The 19,444-nt window shown below is 35.5% G+C and overlaps 1 protein-coding gene across 4 annotated transcripts in view; it reads left to right on the top strand.

Annotated features, from left to right (window-relative positions):
- The window catches only part of LOC107680308 (unconventional myosin-VI-like), a 58,689-nt gene that overhangs the window by 9,137 nt on the left and 30,108 nt on the right, over nucleotides 1–19,444 (top strand). For all 4 annotated transcript variants that reach the window (XM_016476152.1, XM_016476154.1, XM_016476153.1 and 1 more), the window contains exons 2-3: nucleotides 14,919–15,042; nucleotides 19,246–19,315. In XM_016476152.1, the coding sequence (XP_016331638.1) occupies nucleotides 14,926–15,042; nucleotides 19,246–19,315 (187 nt within the window). In that variant the 5' untranslated portion in view covers nucleotides 14,919–14,925. The remainder of the gene's footprint in view (nucleotides 1–14,918; nucleotides 15,043–19,245; nucleotides 19,316–19,444) is intronic.

Here is a 19,444-nt window from a genome sequence, read left to right as displayed (position 1 = left end):
CTTAAAAAGTCTTGGAATGTCTTAAATTCAGATTCGATGGGTCTTAAATATTTTTGGTCACTTTACCGCTAAAATATCTAAAGTCTGAGGGACCTAATAACAGTTTACAATCATTGGACAGACCGAAGATTTTTTTTCTCCCCCGCGGTAAGTTACTGCATCATCAGAGAGAATCGCAGTAGCGAATACAGGTCGAACTACCTTTGTAATGTTCTCAATAATAAAAATAATAATAATAATAATATAGGTCGAGCTACAGCTGATCAGCCTTCTAGCTAATTTAAAATGTTTTTTTTACTTGCCCGACCAGACAAATAGCCTGATTAAAACATAAGTGACAAAAAAAATCGAGGGTCCTTAAAAAGTCTTAAATAACGTTTTCCTAATAAAAGGCCTTAAAAAGTCTTGGAATGTCTTAAATTCAGATTCGATGGGTCTTAAATATTTTTGGTCACTTTACCGCTAAAATATCTAAAGTCTGAGGGACCTAATAACAGTTTACAATCATTGGACAGACCGAAGATTTTTTTTTCTTCCCCCACGGTAGTTACTGCGTCATCTGACAGAAATGGAGTAGCAGAATACAGGTTTAACTATATTTTTTTTGTTTAATGTTCTCAATAATAATAATAATGATAAAAATACAGGTCAAGCTGCAGCTAGCTTACCAGCTTTCTAGCTAATTAAAAATGTATTTATTTTTTTTACTTGCCCGACCGGACAAATAGCCTGATTAAAACATAAGTGACCAAAAAAAAAAAAAACGGCGAAGCATCGAAACGCGAAAATGATTCTTCTAATTTTATTAGCCTACATTCAATGTAAATGGCAATTGATAATGGATAGTGTATTTCTGGTATCAAGGTCGCGCTGTTGAGGCTCACTCTGAACATTAAAACCCATTATAAACGAGTAGGGATGTAACGATTCACTCAACTCATGATTCGATTCAATTCACGATTTTGATTTCACAATTCGATTCGATTCACGATTTTGATTTTATATTTTTTATTTTTTACAAAATGAGGTTTAAGACAAATTATAAATAAATGTGTCCTTTTATTATTGCTTGGACAAAATGCTGCATGTTTCTTTGTGAAATTGAAATATAACACTATAATAATATACTAATACAGCACTTGTATATTATTGCTCTTTTGTTGGTTTTGATTGCTTCTATTGTCCTCATTTGTAAGTCGCTTTGGATAAAAGCATCTGCTAAATAACAAAATTTAAGTATAATTTAAAGGGGTCATATGATGCGATTTCAATTTTTCCTTTCTCTTTGGAGTGTTACAAGCTCTTGGTGCATAAAGAAGATCTGTAAAGTTGCAAAGACTAAAGTCTCAAATCCAAAGAGATATTCTTTATAAAAGTTAAGAGCGTAACTTTTAAGATCTCCTGATCCGGCCTGACAGGGCACCATCATCACAGTATGGTAGGGGCGTAACATTTCCGTCACACGCTTGAGGTATTCGGCCAATCACAGCGCACTGGATAGCTGGCCAATCACAGCACACCTCGCTTTTTCAGACCGATGAGCTTTGTAAAAATCGACGCGTTTCGGAAAGGCGGGGCATAGAGGAGAAACAATAATGTACAGTATGTGGAAAATAATGTGTTTTTTAATCTTAAACCGCATAAACACATTTCATTACACCAAATACACAAAATACTGTTCTTTTTAGCAGCATCATATGACCCCTTTAACTTTTATAAAGAATATCTCTTTGGATTTGAGACTTTAGTCTTTGCAACTTTACAGATCGTCTTTATGCACCAAGAGCTTGTAACACTCCAAAGAGAAAGGAAAAATTGAAATTACATCATGTGACCCCTTTAATTAAGAGACTTAAGTTTTAGACACCATATTGCCTGTTTTTGCACTATTTCGACAACAAAAATAATTCCAAACACAGCCACAGCACTGTTTTGCGTCTCTGAGCAACATGATGGTGTTTCGTTCATGAATGGATCAAACATTTAAATCATTCAGTTCAATCGCAATGACTCACTTATTAACAGTGACTTGCTGCCACCTATTGGCGGTTTTAATCTTACATTTAAAGTACCTTTTTATTATTTAAATAATTTCAGTATTCAACGTTTTATGTTTAATATATCAAAACATTATGCATTTGTAAAAATAGGCCTTTGTAAAAATATGCAGATTTAAGTATGTAAAAACTGATGAACACTGATGAAAATATTGCTTCAGAATAAATTATTTGCACTACCAAAAATCTTGGTGATGCGGTGCTTTTGTGGGGATATTTTGCATGGAATATTGTCTTCTGATATGAAAGGTTCTCTGTATATCTTAGTAATAAATATAATTTATTACAGTGATGATATTGTGTTTTCTTTTTACGTTAAACACATTAAATATTACATACACGTATGTAATATAATGTGTATTTCCATTACAGGTTTAGGTCTTAAATTTCATATAAGGTGGTATTAAAATGGTCTTAAAAAGTCTTAAATTTAACTTGTTCATGTCTGTAGAAACCCTGTGTTATATTATATTTAAAGTTGTTCAGATGTTAAAAGTTACTGAAGAAATTGCAAAAGACATTGTTTTTTTTATTTAGCATTCTTAGAAGAAATTATCTAATATAATATAATTATATATTCACATTTTAATATTATTATTATTATTTTAACATTCCTAGGAGAAAACAATATAATATAATATCATTTTAAAGTCACAAAACTCTACTTGTACTTCTAGATTTATAATATTATATTTTAAAAGTGTATTATATTATATTATATTTAAAGTTGTTCTGATGTTAAAAGTTACTGAAAAAATGCAAAAGACATTGTTTTTTTCTTTAACATTCTTAGAAGAAAATATATAATATAATATAATTATATATTCACATTTTAATAGAGTTACTGAAAAATATGCAAAAAAAATTATTTACCATTCTTAGGAGAAAAATACTCAAATATATAATATAATATAATTTAGGCACAATAATGTGTAGCACGATTGTGCAGCTATTGGACAACTGCTGGCAAATGAAATTCCATTCAGCTTATAAAGTACAAACTAATTTTTACTGTAGTAAATGGTACTGCTATAATTTAGTGTAGTATTTACTTTCATCAAACAATTTGTCATAAGTAGTTTAGCTGTCTTTGTATTCACTTTGATGGGATGAGAATAAACATTTGCGGGACTTCTTTACTGCTGGTGTTTTTGTGCAGTCTTCACGGAGTCCTCTCATGATCTCATGCGCTGTGACAGTGAGCTCTCAGTCCTCTGCCAGCTTGCGTTCAACAATCCAGATTTGTGTGCTGTGAGGAAGAGTGGGCCTGCAGTGGAATAACTCAAACTCAAGCTCCACGCTAAACTTTCCGCTGCTGAAATGTCCATTCACAGCAGCCGTTTCTTCCTTGCTTTGCCTCTCAGGCCTTAAGTCATTTAAAGGATTTGCCACTGATGATTCAAACGCGAGTTTTGGGCAGTGTAGAGTAGCACTTGTGTTTGTCATTTATCTGATCACAAATGCAGACAGAAAATAATGTTCTTTTTAGCAACATCATATGACCCCTTTAAAGGCAGTTGCTTGGCTAGCACAAGAACCCTGGACTGACCGGATTTGAATTTTACCATCTTTGCTCCTGGCCAAAACAATTCCAGTTGTTTTTTACTGTATGTATATATATATATATGAAGAGTTCACTTGCAAAACCCGATAAATGCCACTTTAAAAAAAAAAGAGCTGATTGCCATGCGTTATTCTCCACATATAGCGTGATCTGAACCCTAAACACGTTTTGTCAAAAAAGCCGGTTTTGTCCAATTTCAAGGCATCGCGAGTTCACGTTTTACGGCAGAAGCTGACAAGCGCCCTTGTTGTTAACTTGATTTCTGGAGTTATCTGTTTTTGCAAATGATCTCTTCATATATATATATATATATATAAAATTTTAAACTAAAAAGCCATGTGAAAATGACATAATGACAGTGCTGATTGGCTGATGACACCACAAGAACTTTCTCTAGTGACATCCAGGCAGCAGACAGGGACCGATCAATTTCATGCTTTTAAAAGAACTTCAAAAACTCAGTGACTGGCATTATAACATCTCTTAGTGAACAAACACTGTGTTAGTGATACATTGCCAAGACTAAGCAAAAAGATGATTTTTGCCACCTAACCAAATCTTGACCCCTTTGTTCAATTACAGAATTGATATTATCATTATAATACACGCCATATGATACACAATTTGAGTGTATTGTGGAAGAACATGACTGTCCTGCACAAACCCCAGAACTGAACTCCACTAAACGGCTAAACAGAGATGAACTGGAACACCGATTGCAAACCAAAGCCATCGCTTGAATGGAGCAAAGCTCTGCGTCCATACTCAAACATCCTCTTTCCAGAAGAACAGAAACTGCTCTGGCAGCAAAGGGAGGGATTCATGCTTGTTGCCATGCACACATTTAAATATAGTTCCATTGAATGGCGTAGCATTCAGGTTTGTTTTCACTGGAATTACAGCTCTCTCACACACACAAGTCACCCATTTGTCAGGAAATAGTGGAGATGATCTTCTGTACAGGTGATTTAACCTAGACAGGACATGAACTAAAACAAGCACTCTTTATAGGGTAAAATGAGTGAAAATAAACTCTTACTGATGCACAGCTTGTGACACAACGTCATCCTCTGCATCTTTGGGCATGCAGGTGTTGGCAGGTGTGTGTGTGTGTGTGTATGTATTGTTCTGCCAGGGCTCCAGGAAAACAACAACTTTTATCCTTTTTTTTGTATTTTACACTGTAAATGTAGCACAGAAAAGGTGCCTTGTCAAAGAAAAGCGCTGATTCTCTGGCACTATCAGCAGAAGGCAGTCAGATTGGTTCATTTGAAAACTGCTTATTCAGACATTCTGCTCCTCTGATGTGCAGCTTTTTGTGTACTCAAAAGTTTGGATGCACACATATTAGGACGCAGTCTATGAGTCAGATGTTTTGAGTCGATCCACAAACATAGTTGACAAAATAGCATCGATTATTACAATGTGTAAATGACAGAAAATAGACTCCAGTCAGGCAATGTCCATCTATTTTAATAGTGTTTCTGTCCACAGAGTTTTTAGTGTTGTCCAAAGTACTGATGTTGGTACCAGTCTGTACTGAAATGTATAAAATGTGACTATACCAGCATTTGCCGCGAACATTTTGATTCTCAAACCGCTCTGATTGGCCATTGTGTTCTCGTGCTCAACAGATATGTCTGATTGGCAGACATATCTTCACAGATACACACAGTAGCGTCTGAAAGCGGATCCCTGATATATCTGCTCATAGACACGGCTTTCAAACGCTGCCGTGTGTATCCGTGGAAGCGCTCGGTACTTTTGACAACACTAGTTTCTATACAGTTCATGGTGGAAACGCGTTATCAATTTAAAGATATGCTCAGTTTTTATTGTTTTATAGGAGACAAAACTATTTACTATATTTAATTTTTCCTCTTTAAAAAAAAAAAACCTGCACTGCTTAATATTTCACAAACTTCTCAAATGAAATCAAATTCAAAACAAAGTCATATAGCCCAACCAGCATGCCACACATGACAAGGTCAATATTTGTCTTTAAAATATCAAATAATAACCTTTAATATTAAGGTGAGTTTGGGTTTTAAAATGGCATGTGGTGTGACATTAAAAATGTGTTATACTTAAATAATAATACAATAACAATTTTTACAAACATTTTTTTCTTTTACAAATGTCTTAAAATATTTGTATTATATAAAAAGAAATGAAAATGAAAATGAAAAAAATTAAGATTTGTACAATCCTGGTTTATTATCATTAACTAAAACTAAACCCATAAAAAGTACTTGAAATAAAACATTAATAAAATAAAATAAAATAAGTTGCCAAGATAGCTTTTCTCAATTTTATTTAGTTTATCTTGAAGTACTAAAATAACTAAACGTTATAAATAAATAAATAATAAATATATAGAATCATATACAAAAACACAACAACATTACTAAAGTGAAAATTGTAAAAATAAAATCTAATTCAAAATATTGTCAGTGATTGTAATTTTTTTACTTGATGGTTACACCACATGACAACTTTTATTGAAAACTGTTGAAAGGTTTTTCCAGACCATATGAAATGAACACCAGCACTTCAGAGTACATTCTGAAGAAACTGGCACACAGGGTTAAAATAGATTTTTTCCTTATCTTTATCATGGGCATTTTATATGTCATTGACCCATAAATGGAAATGATTATACAGCAACACGAGACCAGGAAGAAATGATGGGTTCAGTTTGCACAGATCCAGTTGTACTCAATAAATTTTACAACATTGACAATAAGTTACTTTGTGAACTTTGGCCTTAATTGTTGTCTTTTTTTTCTGGTCTTGAGCTTGAAGAAAAGAGTTGTTGTGGCAACATTTCAAAGAGCATGTGTATGATATTATTATTTTTATTATTATTATTGAAATAACACAGAGAGTGGATGCTGTTAAAGTCCCCAGGTGACTCTGAAAGTGGATGAGGGTGGTGATACAGTGTGTTGTGGGACAGATGGCGGCTGGCTTTGTAGTGATCTTGCTCTGATGTGCCATTCCTGGATGCTGAGGCTGTTTGAACTGCCAAACTAGTTTCGGGAGACCTGATGGGAGACTTACACAAGGCACAATAAGCATCAGGTGTCTGCTCAGTTTGGCAGCAGTGATCCATTTTCAGGTCCATGTTTTTGACCATGGGCCAATACTCTGGAAATGTGACCTACCTGTCCAGGATGACCTTCTGGTATCTGTAGTAGTCATACCTGGCTGAAGAATTGACTTCTTTACTTTTAACCGTGAAAACACAGGGTGTTTATTGACCTTGTCAGGAAGGACACACCTAACCCACATAAATCTGACTCCACTCTGCCACACTGTCATTGCTCAGATTCAATAACTGCAATGATTTATTTTATTTGTCGAGATGTAATAAGCAAGACAGGTTTATAAGACATTATGACTCTAGGCCAGAAAACAGATCTGGAGTAATAAGATCACTTTGCTTGAACTGACAGACGCTGGAAAATCTGACAGATCATAAAGACTCCATAAAATTGAAATCTGAGTTTTGTGACTTTTAATCCATGTCTGTTAGCTTGGGTGTTTCCTTTTACATGTCCTAACCAGTTGCTATATGATGATTCCAGCATTAAGCTATAAGTCTACAAGGTTTGGCAAAAATCACAAATAACAGCCAATCAGAAGGTGGCAGGGGCGGGCTCACTCTGGTAATGCTATCGCATGTCGTAGAAATAGAAATCCTTCCAAAAATTGAATCCCCTGGCACTTGTTGCATATTACTCTCACAGCTGGTTAGGTCAAAAAATTGGCAAAAACCTTTTATTTATCAAGTGTCGCATTGTGTTGTGCCTGGTTAGGATGTAGTGTTGTATATAGCAAATTGACAAAATGAAACTTGAGCATAAGTCTGTCATGATTTACATGGATTACATGGTTTTTGTCCAAACTGTCAGTAGCACATTATATGAGTGCTTTAAATGATCTTTCCTTAAAGGAAATCAAGTTAAATATGAATAAATGGACTACTTGCACTGAGCCTCGTGACACACTTTACTTTACATTACTTTACTTTACTTACTTTGTTTGTCCCTTTAAGGGAAATTTGTTTTTGGCAATACAGGTGAATCTGCATAACGAGATACCCACCCACATCAATAACATATCAATCACACAGTCGTATCCTTTAAGCTAGAGTTTAACAGCCTTGTAGCCAAAGGAACAAAATAATTTTTATAACGGTTATATCTAGACCTTGGAGTACGTAAACGTCGACCAGATGGAAGTAGTTCGAATTCTGGATAAAGCGCATGAGAAGGGTCCAGAGTAGGGGTGTGCGATATTGACAAAAAATTATATCTCGATATTTTCTGGGATTTTATCGATAACGATAATTAGACGATATTTTACTGAGTGTGTTATTGTGCTGGTATTCGATAATGTCAAATCGCACATCGTTAAAACAACAATTACGATATTATCGCAGACGATATATATCGCACACCCCTAGTCCAGAGTCATTTTCCTTGCCTGTTTAAAAATAATTTTGTTAAATATTGACTGAAGATTGGGGTAAACCCCCAGACCAACCTCTTTCATTGCCGTACGCACCAAACGGTTCAGCTGAGATCTAAGAGTAACTGTCAAATTACCGAACCAGGCCGCTGTACCATACAGAAAGATGGATTCAGGCGTGACAAAACAGCAACATGGCCCTCTGAGCAACTCCAAAAAGTCTGAGCCTCCGTAAGAATTAAATTTTTTTGTTGCACCTTTCGACACAGATTTTCCCCATGCACCTCCCATAAAAGTTTATTATCAATAAACAAACCTAAGTATTTGTATGAAGCAACCTGTCTAATAGGCTCATTAATAATGATAGGTGTGTGGTTGCCTACTAATTTGGGATCAAAATTAATTTCCTCTGTTTTTCCAACATTAATTACAAGACTGTGTTCTTTACTCCATGTAACAAAGTTAGCAATCACTGTAATGTAATGTTGAATGTCCTCATCTTTATACAGAAGACAAAGAATGGCAGTGTCATCTGAGAATTTTACAACAATATTCCCAGGATGGTGACTCCTATATTCATTGGTGTACAGTGTAAATAAGAGTGGTGAACATACACACCCCTGGGGGACACCAATACTAACGGACCTACACTCAGAAAGAGCCAGACTGATTTTGACTTGTTGAGTCCTACCAGTAAGAAATGCATGGAACCATTTGATGCTATATGGATTAACAGTAGGCCTGTCGCAATAATCAATATATCGACTTATCGCGCAATATATTTACATGACCTCAATCATTTTTGGTGACGCAATATATCTCCCATTATATTTACTTAAAAATTAATGTCACCGTGTTTTGTACATTCCATTTGCGCCTGTGTCTTTTGCAGCTTCTCGTAAATAATGAAAAGATGCTTCTACAAAAACGTTTAATCTGTAGATATGGTCTTGTTTAGGGATCTGTGCCTTTGTGCATACGGACATCTGACTGCTAAGTAGGGTTTCGGAACCGATAACCGGTTCTTATTCAGAACCGGTTCTGTTTTTTGAAAAGAACTGGAACCGTGAGCAATTTCTAAGTTTCGGTTCCGAAAACGGTTCTGGTGTGACACGTGACCAAGCGCTGTGAGCAGCCTTGCGCCGGCGTTTCCTGTAAAGGCGGGCATACACAGTGCGATTCTGAAGGTCGGAACGATTGAGTTTATCCGAAAAACGTACGGAGGCAGTCACACACGACACGAATTTACTACGATTTTACAAACTCTGACGTAAACATTACGTTTCGCGCCATTCATAAAAATATGGATTCTGAGGACGAAATAGTTTTCTTTGTGGCAGGCGGCTTGTGACGTCCAAAAAAAAAAAAAACGAAGACAAAGGACATGGTAAAGAGAATGGCTGAAAAGCAGAGGAAAGCATGGACTTTGTTCTTCATAAAGAACTCGAGGGAGTAGGCCATTTCTGAATTTCTGCTCGTTTTGCCGGAAATACAACAGGCATATTCATTCATAAAGCTGAACGGCAAATTTGGCACATTCGGAATAACAAATAAAAAATAGAACTGTATAATTAAACTAAAATTATTATAGACTGTATGGTTTTTGTCATCTTCTGATTGGTCAACTTCAGATGGATCGCCAAATCGTCTCGTTCAACCGCACATACGCCACGAATTTAAACCAACAGCATCCGATTTTTTTTTACATGTTTGAAAATTATCGGGAGGACGGGAGGTGCTCGTAACGTCTCGGATCGGACCGTAATTCTTCTCACACGGTACGAGCCGCGACCATGCGAGCATCTGCAAAAAATTGCCTGCGAGCTCGTACAACAGCAAAAATCGCACCGTGTACGCCCGCTTTAAAAGATGTCACAAACCACATAACAGAAACACCGCCCTGCCTCTTTAATTACTGAGCACATTGTTTCCCATGACGCGCACTCCACAGACGCGCCGCGTCTTTAACTGCCGAACACATCGTTTTCCACGACTGTATGCGCACTCGTGTCTTTGATAAATGAGCACGTTGTTTTGTCTGACTGTACATATACTGGCAGCACGCAGCTCCTGCCACCACTAAATTACATTATATTTGTCCCGTATTGTCATTAATATACATACTGACTTCAGCTTGGACCACTAAATAAATAGACTGCTATTGTTATGCAAGTATGAGGGTTAGATTATTTAGTATACAAGTCATTCTAAGAGTGATAAACAAAGTGATAGAAAATATTTGAATCTGCAGATATGGTCTTGTTTAGGGATCTGTGCCTTTGTGCATACGGACATCTGACTGATAAGTAGTGATTGTGTTTTTCAGCAATAGTGTGCACCCTTAATTTACAGAGAAAAGAAGGTCAGGAGAAAATCTGCAGATGGAAAAATCTCCATACAAGTTCTTTGTGCATTTTTCTTTTTTTCTACTTGTTACTTTGCGCCTTTTGTTAGAAAATGTTTATTTACTATTTATTCAAGTTCTTTAAGGTATTTAATATTTTGATACTTAATTTCCATGACCTAAATATTCTAAAAAAATTTAAAGTTTGTTGTCATTTGGAAGTGTGTAGGCCTTCTTGCATTATTATTCTGTTACATTATGATTATATATTCAGTGGCATAAAATGGTCTTTAAAATGACAATAATATCACTTATCGCAATTATTTCTGGGGCAATATATCGCACAACAAAAAGTTGTTATCGTGACAGGCCTAATTAACAGCCGTACTATTTAGTTTGGAGAGCATCAGGTGTGGCTGCACGGTATTAAAAGCAGAGCTCATATCAAGAAAGAACAGCCTGGCATAAGCCTTGGGATTCATCAGTGCCTTATTGATTTGATAGGCAAACTGATTAGGATCAAGATGGTCCTTAACCTGTTCTTTAAGCTTCCACACCATAATCCTCTCCAAACACTTCATCACAAAGCAGGTTAAGGCGACTGGGCAATAATTGTTATACTCTTGAGGATCAGGTCTTTTTGGAATTGGTATAATAATTGATTTCTTCCAAATATCTGGAATAATATGTAAATCAATGGACCTCTGAAAAATTCCTCTGCAAAGGATTTCAAAATAAAAGTAGAAAGATCATCCGGCCCAGTTGCCTTTTTAATGTCAAGATCTTTAAAAACCTTAACATCAGTCAAACATATTTGAGGTTTAGATACAGAATCGTCAATCCTAATAGCCCCCAGTACATCACTACAGTCATAAGAATTAACATCAAACCTACAGTAAAAATCATAAAGCTCATTTGCCAATGTCTCCTCATTTACAACCTGCATACTTAACCTTTTAGGTATCATATTAGTTATACACCTTACCTTAGACCACAACTTTTTTGGATTTTTACTCCAATCACTATCAATTAAATCTCTGTAATTCTTACGAGTTTCTCTTTTTTATGAATACGTTTTTCTTAGACGGTTTTAAAAGTTCAGGGTCCCGTTGTTTAAAAGCCCAGCATTTCTGAGTTATACACTCTTTAACCTCCTTGGTGATATAAGGCTTGTTATTTTAAAAATGTTTAACCTGTTTAACTGGAATCACAGAAGCTACACAGAATTTGACATATGCAGACCTGTTTCCATTTTGTCTGTCGATATCTGGATAATACAGCACCTCCAAGTCAATACAGAGAACACAGTTGAAACCTTGACATTTTATTTGTGGATTTAACATTAATAGATGATCTTAAGCAAAAGGCTGTTGCTACTGCACGCGCTAGTGATTATTGACTATCGCACACTGGATGTGTCATTCTGTACTTGCATTCTCAGATTAAATGTGGCGATCCAAAACATAGATTCATGTAGTGAATCTAATCACCATTCAGGCAAAAGTTCGCTTCAAGAATGACCACACTGCAGACGTGATCTATCGCTAGTAGGGCTGCACGATTAATCGAATGCGATTGTCATGTGCATTTTGTTCTGCGAGGCGTATTTTGAGTTTCAGAGCGAGAGCACCCTCTGGCCTTCGGATGGAGATTTACTGCTGATCACAGAACCGTGCTTCACTGAAAGATACGCATGACAATCGCAGCTTCTGTCGAATCGTGATCTCATTTCCATTTCGATTTATCGTGCAGCCCTAATCGCTAGCACACCCTGAGCACATGTGAGCTATATCTGCATAATATATCAGCATCATTTTTTTTCAAAATGTTTACACTTTAAGCCTTTATTATCGGCCAGTTCCCATAACGTTCCAATAATATCGTGCATCCCTAGTTTTAATCCAACATAAGACGATCTGAGAAAGCTGTGGCTGGTAAACATACGTGATTTTTTCACCACAGGGTGTCAGTGCTCTTAACTAGTAATGGCGATGATACAGTGTGTGTGAGATCTGATGAATAAGATCGATATTGCCTAATGAATAAGATTAGGCAATATCGCGTTCATTATCGCAGATTGAATCGCATTCGATTATGAACGCGATATTGCCTAATTGTCAGTGAACTACGGCTCTGTGTAGTAAATGCCGCTCCATCTGAAAGCAGGTGATGGAGATTTACTACTAATCACAGAACCGGCTTTACTGACGAGATGCGCATGACTATCGCATGCAATTAATTGCACAGCCCTACTATTAACTACAACTTTTGCCTCAATAATCTCCTAATTTGCTGCTTATTAATAGTCAGTAAGGTAGTTAAATTTAGGGGATTAAGAGACCTAAAATATGGTCATGCACAATAAGTCATTAATATGTGCTTTATAAGTACTAATATGCTAGTAATATGCATGCTAAGCAACTAGTTAATAGTGAGAACTGGTCCCTAAACTAAAGTGTCACTGCTTTGAGTATACAGATGTACGTAGTAAAGCACTATATAAATGTTGCATCAGTCCAATGCAGATCTGATGCAAAAATGCATAGGGTGACAAGGTGTTTTTAAAATGTGTTCAGATGCATTCAGAAGTGGAGACTTGCACCACAGTCACTCCATTGCTGTATTGGTTGTACTTTGGCTTGTTGTCCTGCAGACAGATTTGTGTTCATTCTGGAGTCTGAGTTATGTGATCTGGATAAAGCACCTCTCTGTGTTTTGCTCCATTTATGTTTCCCTCAGTAGTCATTAGTCTTTCTAATGAAGCCTTCCTTAATATGTCTAGCTGCCAAGTTATTGAATTGCATCAAATGTTTATTTACAATTACACAATACACAGTGGACTAAATGTGATTGTTGTGAAGTTTGGCCATACTAATGTTAATTTTAATTTTACAGGAAATGAAATAAATCAGCTGAGAAACACCCCTTTGAGATTTGAATTTAGACTAGTGGTGCTACATTGTGCAGCATTTTGCCGTTGTATTCACCATATGAATTTTAAAGTGAATGGTTATAGTAGGGCTGGACGATATGGCCAAAATTGATATCACGATATATTTCTTAATTTCGGTCGATACGATATAATTTCGATATCGATATGAACACTATTTATCTGAAATATAAATCTTTTGTAACATTATAAATGCCTTTATCATCACTTTTGATCAATTTTAAGCATCCTTGCTAAATAAAAGTATTAATTTCTATAATTTCTTTCCCCAAAAAATAATAAAAATTATACTGAATGGAATAGTGTATAATGTTACAAAAGCTTTTTATTTCAGATAAATGCTTATCTTTGGATCTTTCTATTCATCAAAGAATCCTGAAAAAAAAATGTACTCAACTGTTTTAAATATTGATAATCAGCAAATCAGCATTGTTTAAAAATCATATCACCGTTATTGAAAAAAATTATATCGCGATACATATTGATGTTGAATTATTGTCCAGCCCTAGGTTATAGGCTTTGTTTTGTTGGTTTACTGTGCGACATCAGCAGACAAACATGACCATTTCTTTGAAAGGCCACATAGCAATTTGTTCCAACCTGTTACAGAAATGAACTAACATTTATAGATTGCATATAATATTTAAATGTTGTATTGAAAACAAGTACCATCAGACACCAGGAAAGAGTGACGTTATTTAAAGAAAAATTATGTAAACAAAAACTAGGATAATTTGTAATTAATATTATTACTTAATATAATTGATAATTTTGTATTATATAATTTGACATCAGTTACCAAAAGCTCTGATTATTTTTTATTTTATTTTATTTTATTACTTTATTTTTTATTTTTTGATGAGGCACAGTCAATTGTATGACTACAAACACTACAAAATTTTAGAAAGTAATTGTTAGATTTGCAAAAAATTATAATAATAATTTTTAAAAAGTGTGTATGTATATATATATATATATATATATATATATATAAATAATATAGGTCAGAATTATTTAAAATGTTCTAAACGGTGCTTTTTAATTAAATCTGTTGCAGAGTAAACAAACAGAACCCCAATCTACATGTAATCAGTGACAAACAATCATGTGATATTATTATCTGTCTTGTTTATTGCCTGTCTTCAGTTTAGATGGAGCTAATCAAACTCAGAATCTAGGTTTAAGTGCATATTTTGGTACTAAATGAACCCACTTCACTAATTACATACCATATATATATATATATATATATATGTATGTGTGTGTGTGTGTGTTACAATTTCACCACAAAAATTTACATTTCAATGTTTAAGTGTATATATACTATTTTTCCTGATATATTCTCATTAAACATTGATATTTCTAACTTAGGCAGTAAAAAAAATACATCAAAACATATGAACACGTCTCCATCTCCATCAGTGTTTCAAGCTAACGTTTTCAGTGATTGTCAGTATTGTAGAGCCCAGTCATCCTCTGTTCTTCTTCTATTGGCATTTCATTAATTCTGCTGTGTTTCTTCCTCAGCGGTGAAATGGATGATGGAAAGCCGGTGTGGGCGCCTCACCCTACGGATGGGTTCCAGCTGGGCAGAATCATTGACATCAGTGCCGATAGTCTGACCATCGAGCCTCTCAACCAGAGAGGGAAGGTGAGGAGAAGCTTCTGCAAGAATACACAGTGTCACATTTAAGGACGAAACATAGTGCATGCAAGTACAAGTTACACAAGCTGTATTTATAGATTTTTGCATTTAATATGTGTCAGAATGCCAATTAATAATTCAATGGACAAGGGCTCACATGAATGGCCTTCTATGCTCAGTTTTCTTTTATAGGGCAGGTACTGTTATGGCAGATCAACAATTTGAAGAGAATCTTGCTGAGCAAGTTAAAGTTGGTTAAACTGTCATCATGTTTATAGCCAGTGTAACAACACATCTGGTTTAAAGGGATAGTTCAACCAAATATGGGGTAAAAAAAAATAAAATGTCATCATTTACTCACCCTCATTTCGTCCCAAAACTGTATGATTTTTCTTCTGCTGATCACAAAAGAAGATAATTTCAATATTTTTGAATGCTGGTACCTGTTTGTAACTTCCATCGAATGTACAACAAACAAAAACTGAGACATTTCTTGAAATATCTTCTGTTATGTTCCACAGAAGAAAGTCATAGAGTTTCTGAACAACATGAGTAAATGAAGAAAATTTTATTTTTTTGGTGAACAATCCCTTTTGTAGTACCCAAGTAGTTCTGTTGCTCCGTTATTACTGCATTAATGCAAAAACTCATGTTAAATATCTACAAAAGGACCATGCTCTTAAAATGTGTTAGCTGATCATTTAGACCTGCATATTTGTTTTGTTTTTTTTCGATGGCCTAACAAGCTGTAAAATCATTATTCTGACATCAGAGGGTTTAAACTGTAGAATAGGGTTTATTGAGAGATATTCAGGAAACAGTGAATGGCAGTCATATAAAAATCTGTATTTCTCAGTTTTAATGTAGTGCAGTTGTTCTCCACTGGTTTTGTTTCAGATTTCAGTGGGAAAAAATGCACAGTGAGTTATGAAGATATGATAAGATATGACAATTGGTTTCACCTCCTTCAATGGATAATAAAGAATATACTGTGTGGGTGTTCCTAGATTTAAAGGCACACTATGTAAGATTTTCGTAATAAAATATCCAAAAACCACTTGCACAGTGTTATATACAGTATTTCATGCAGTTGTGCACTTACGTTATCCCAAGAGTTCCCAAGGATTTGTAAATCCAGAGAAATTTCAGTTTTAAATAATGGCTGCGTTTCCTAGCACCTGTCGCTTACTGATTGTTTGGAATTATAAATAAGAGAGTAGTTCGTCTGTTAATATCACATGCACTTTTTTTATTTTTTATTTTTTTATTTTTTTATTTGTTACTTAGACGCAGGCAGTGCGCTGCATGAGACACAAAAGTAATATAGCCAAAACAACCGCATAGACGCTCTTTAGTGTAGATGCATGTTGATTTTATCAGACGATGCCGCGATTATAAATAAGAGTGACTCCTGGTTAACATGTATTAAAAGGGGTCGTGTTTAGTCACTTTAGTGTGGTATTTTTTTGACAATATTCACTCACCATGACAGTAAAATAGGGCATTCTAAGTCAATATACTGCAGTATTTCCTCTCTCAATCAGTAGAAAATATGGTTAACACCCGGAGATGCATGAAAAAAAAATACCGTCATGTACCGTGAAACCAGTATAATTTAGAAAAATACCGTGATGTAAATTTTTGGTCATACTGCCCAGCACTAGCTCATCCCTGTTCATTGTCGCCTATCAAAGACGTAATATTCGCTCTATCGGTTTCCGCTTTTAGAAACTATGGCAACACACGTGGACGAAAATGCTGCTGTATAGTTAAACTAAATCCATTACGGCTATCGCAAATAAAATGAAAATGAAATGAAAAGTGATGATTCTTTTTACGTGTTTTTACAGTGTTGTGCATTATAACCAATCACACACGAGTCTGTTGAGCTTATGAATGCAGCGGCCAATCAGAGGCGTGCGTTCAGATGAGTCATCACTGAAACGCCGGAGTTCTGATCAGAGCGCACGCTCACTGACTGAATTCTGCTCTCTCGCGAATTCTCTCATCATAAACAACGAAGTGCAGATGTACGTATGATGTTGATTCATTCATCAAACAGTGTATAGACCGCTTTACTGATTATAAGGGGAGTTTTTTTTTTAGAGTGCTTAAACTTTGGAAGGTACAAGTAATAACATTTTTTATTTATTTTTTTCATCTGTGAACATGATTCTGACATTTCTGGATGGTGAAAATGACATCTCCCATCATTCCACTCTCCTTCATAGCATCGTCAAGCGTCGCCTTTGTTATTGTTTTGAAAATTATATTATAACTCGATATGAAAAATTTGTGTATGTAATATATAAACTATTGTAATAATATCTGAAATGTGTACTTTTGTAATTATGTATGTTTGTAATCAGTGGAAAAGTGATGCCTATTAGATAAATATGTATAAAGGGTAGGCATAATAACCGAAGGCTTCGGCCTACACCTTTTTCAGTTATGATTTATATTTTTATTTTTTTATTTGTTGTGAAAAGCTGTCTGTGTGGACCGAAATAAAAAATGTGTTAAACTGAACAATTGAACAAACAAACAGTCAGTCAGTAATGATTAAACGCTTGTTTGATTTATGTTTCATGAACCTTAAGTACACAAAACTTAATTTCAAGATGGTCATCATTAAAAATTAATGGGGAAGGGTGAGCGGGAGCCACAATTCTGCAGAAAACATGGCAAGACAAACTGCTAATATGATCTAATAATGAAAGTACTCACATTTCATGTCCTGTTCTGTTTCTGTCAAAAACATTTGTTGCACTTCACAGATTCTTTGCAGAATGATTTAAACTCTTCTGATGAATGCTTCTGTTTTCAGAGCCACTGCAAACACATCCTGTTGCCCATATGGAGTCTGGCTATCTCTGGAGCTTGACAAAGATTACAGTAGCAATAACTCTGTGTGTTTGTGTGTGTGTTTTCACATGTGACAACTACAAGACAGAGTGTTGTGTGCAGCATTACATCTAGCGCATGTGATTTGTGTGCAGTGTGATGTCGCCGGGATGTGAAAGCACAATAGGCCGTCTGTTCACACGCTACAAGTGTGTGTGTGTGGAGTACACTACTGTCTGATATTAGAACAGAAGCATGGAAGTGGAATACATAGAGTGGCAGTCTTTACTGTTGCATTTGATGTGTTTGCTATGGGAAGCATCTATACTGCTTTTGAGCAATCCAATCTCTAATCCCACGTATTAAGGGGTCAGTTCGCCCAAAAATGAAAAATGTTACTCACCCTCATTTTGTTCCAAACCCGTAAGTCTTTTTTTGATATTTTGAATGAAACCTGAGAGATTTCTGTCCCTCTATTACAGGCCATGCAACCAAAACTTTGATTCATCAAAAAGTGCATAAAGAGGACATAAACGTTAACTAAATGAATCAAGTGGTTTAATCAAATTCTTCTGAAGAGACATGTTTGCTTTATATGATGAGCAGATTTAATTCAGGCATTTATGTACATATAAACATTGATCAACACATATGCGTAGAGGGCATGAAATCAAGGCCGTCATGTCTTTAACATTGGGGGACCTGTTTTTTGTGGGGCTTATAATGATGATAGCATATATCTTTAAAGGTCACATATTTTACACCTTTCTGGAGTTTTATTTGACTGAAGGTGGTGACTGTGTAGTTCTGACGTCAACTTTTTACGGAAGTCACAACGGTTCGTGAAAAATCACAGCTACTTTATGCAGGCTGTGTGCATTTTACTGTGGATTGACTGTTTGAAACTTATATGGTAGTTAAATAGCCCCTAGACCTCAGTAATCGTGACAAAAGCCAGGAAATTTCAGTTTTGACAATATGGGACCTTTAATTCAAAATGGTGAAATTTAACAAAAACAAATCGAGTAGTTTGGAGCACTGGCTATTCGTGTCTTTTAACATTGCTGTCATAAAACAGTTGTCAAATATTACCACTTAGCTGCTTACATCTTTCACTGTTAAAACTGAAGCAGAGCACTTTCAGTGGAGCGAAAAGTCTCTCATATTTCATTACAAATATCTTCATTTGTGTTTTGAAGATGAACAAGTTTTGTTTTGTTTTTTTGGAAAGATATGAGGTTGAGTAAATGATGACAGAATTTGAATTTGTGGGTGAAGTCTCCCTTCAAGCTTAAGCACGTAACTAACACCAGTTGTCATGCTTTTAGCCTATGTGCGGTTAACATTAAAGTCATTGTGTTTCAGAACTTTCAAGCTTCTGTCAGTCAAGTCTTCCCTGCTGAAGATGATGTCAGCAAACATGTGGAGGACAACTGTAAGTGTTCTTGTGTTTGAGATGTTCATGTCGGTTATGTTGGATAAAATGAAATGACAGCACTGACTAATGATTTCGTGTGTGTGTGTGTGTGTGTGTGTGTGTGTGTGTGTGCGTGTGTGTGTGTGC

The sequence above is a fragment of the Sinocyclocheilus anshuiensis genome, unplaced genomic scaffold, assembly GCF_001515605.1.
Source record: "Sinocyclocheilus anshuiensis isolate Anshui unplaced genomic scaffold, SAMN03320099.WGS_v1.1 scaffold1161, whole genome shotgun sequence".
Taxonomy (NCBI): domain Eukaryota; kingdom Metazoa; phylum Chordata; class Actinopteri; order Cypriniformes; family Cyprinidae; genus Sinocyclocheilus; species Sinocyclocheilus anshuiensis.
This window is presented reverse-complemented; position numbering and strand designations above follow the sequence as displayed.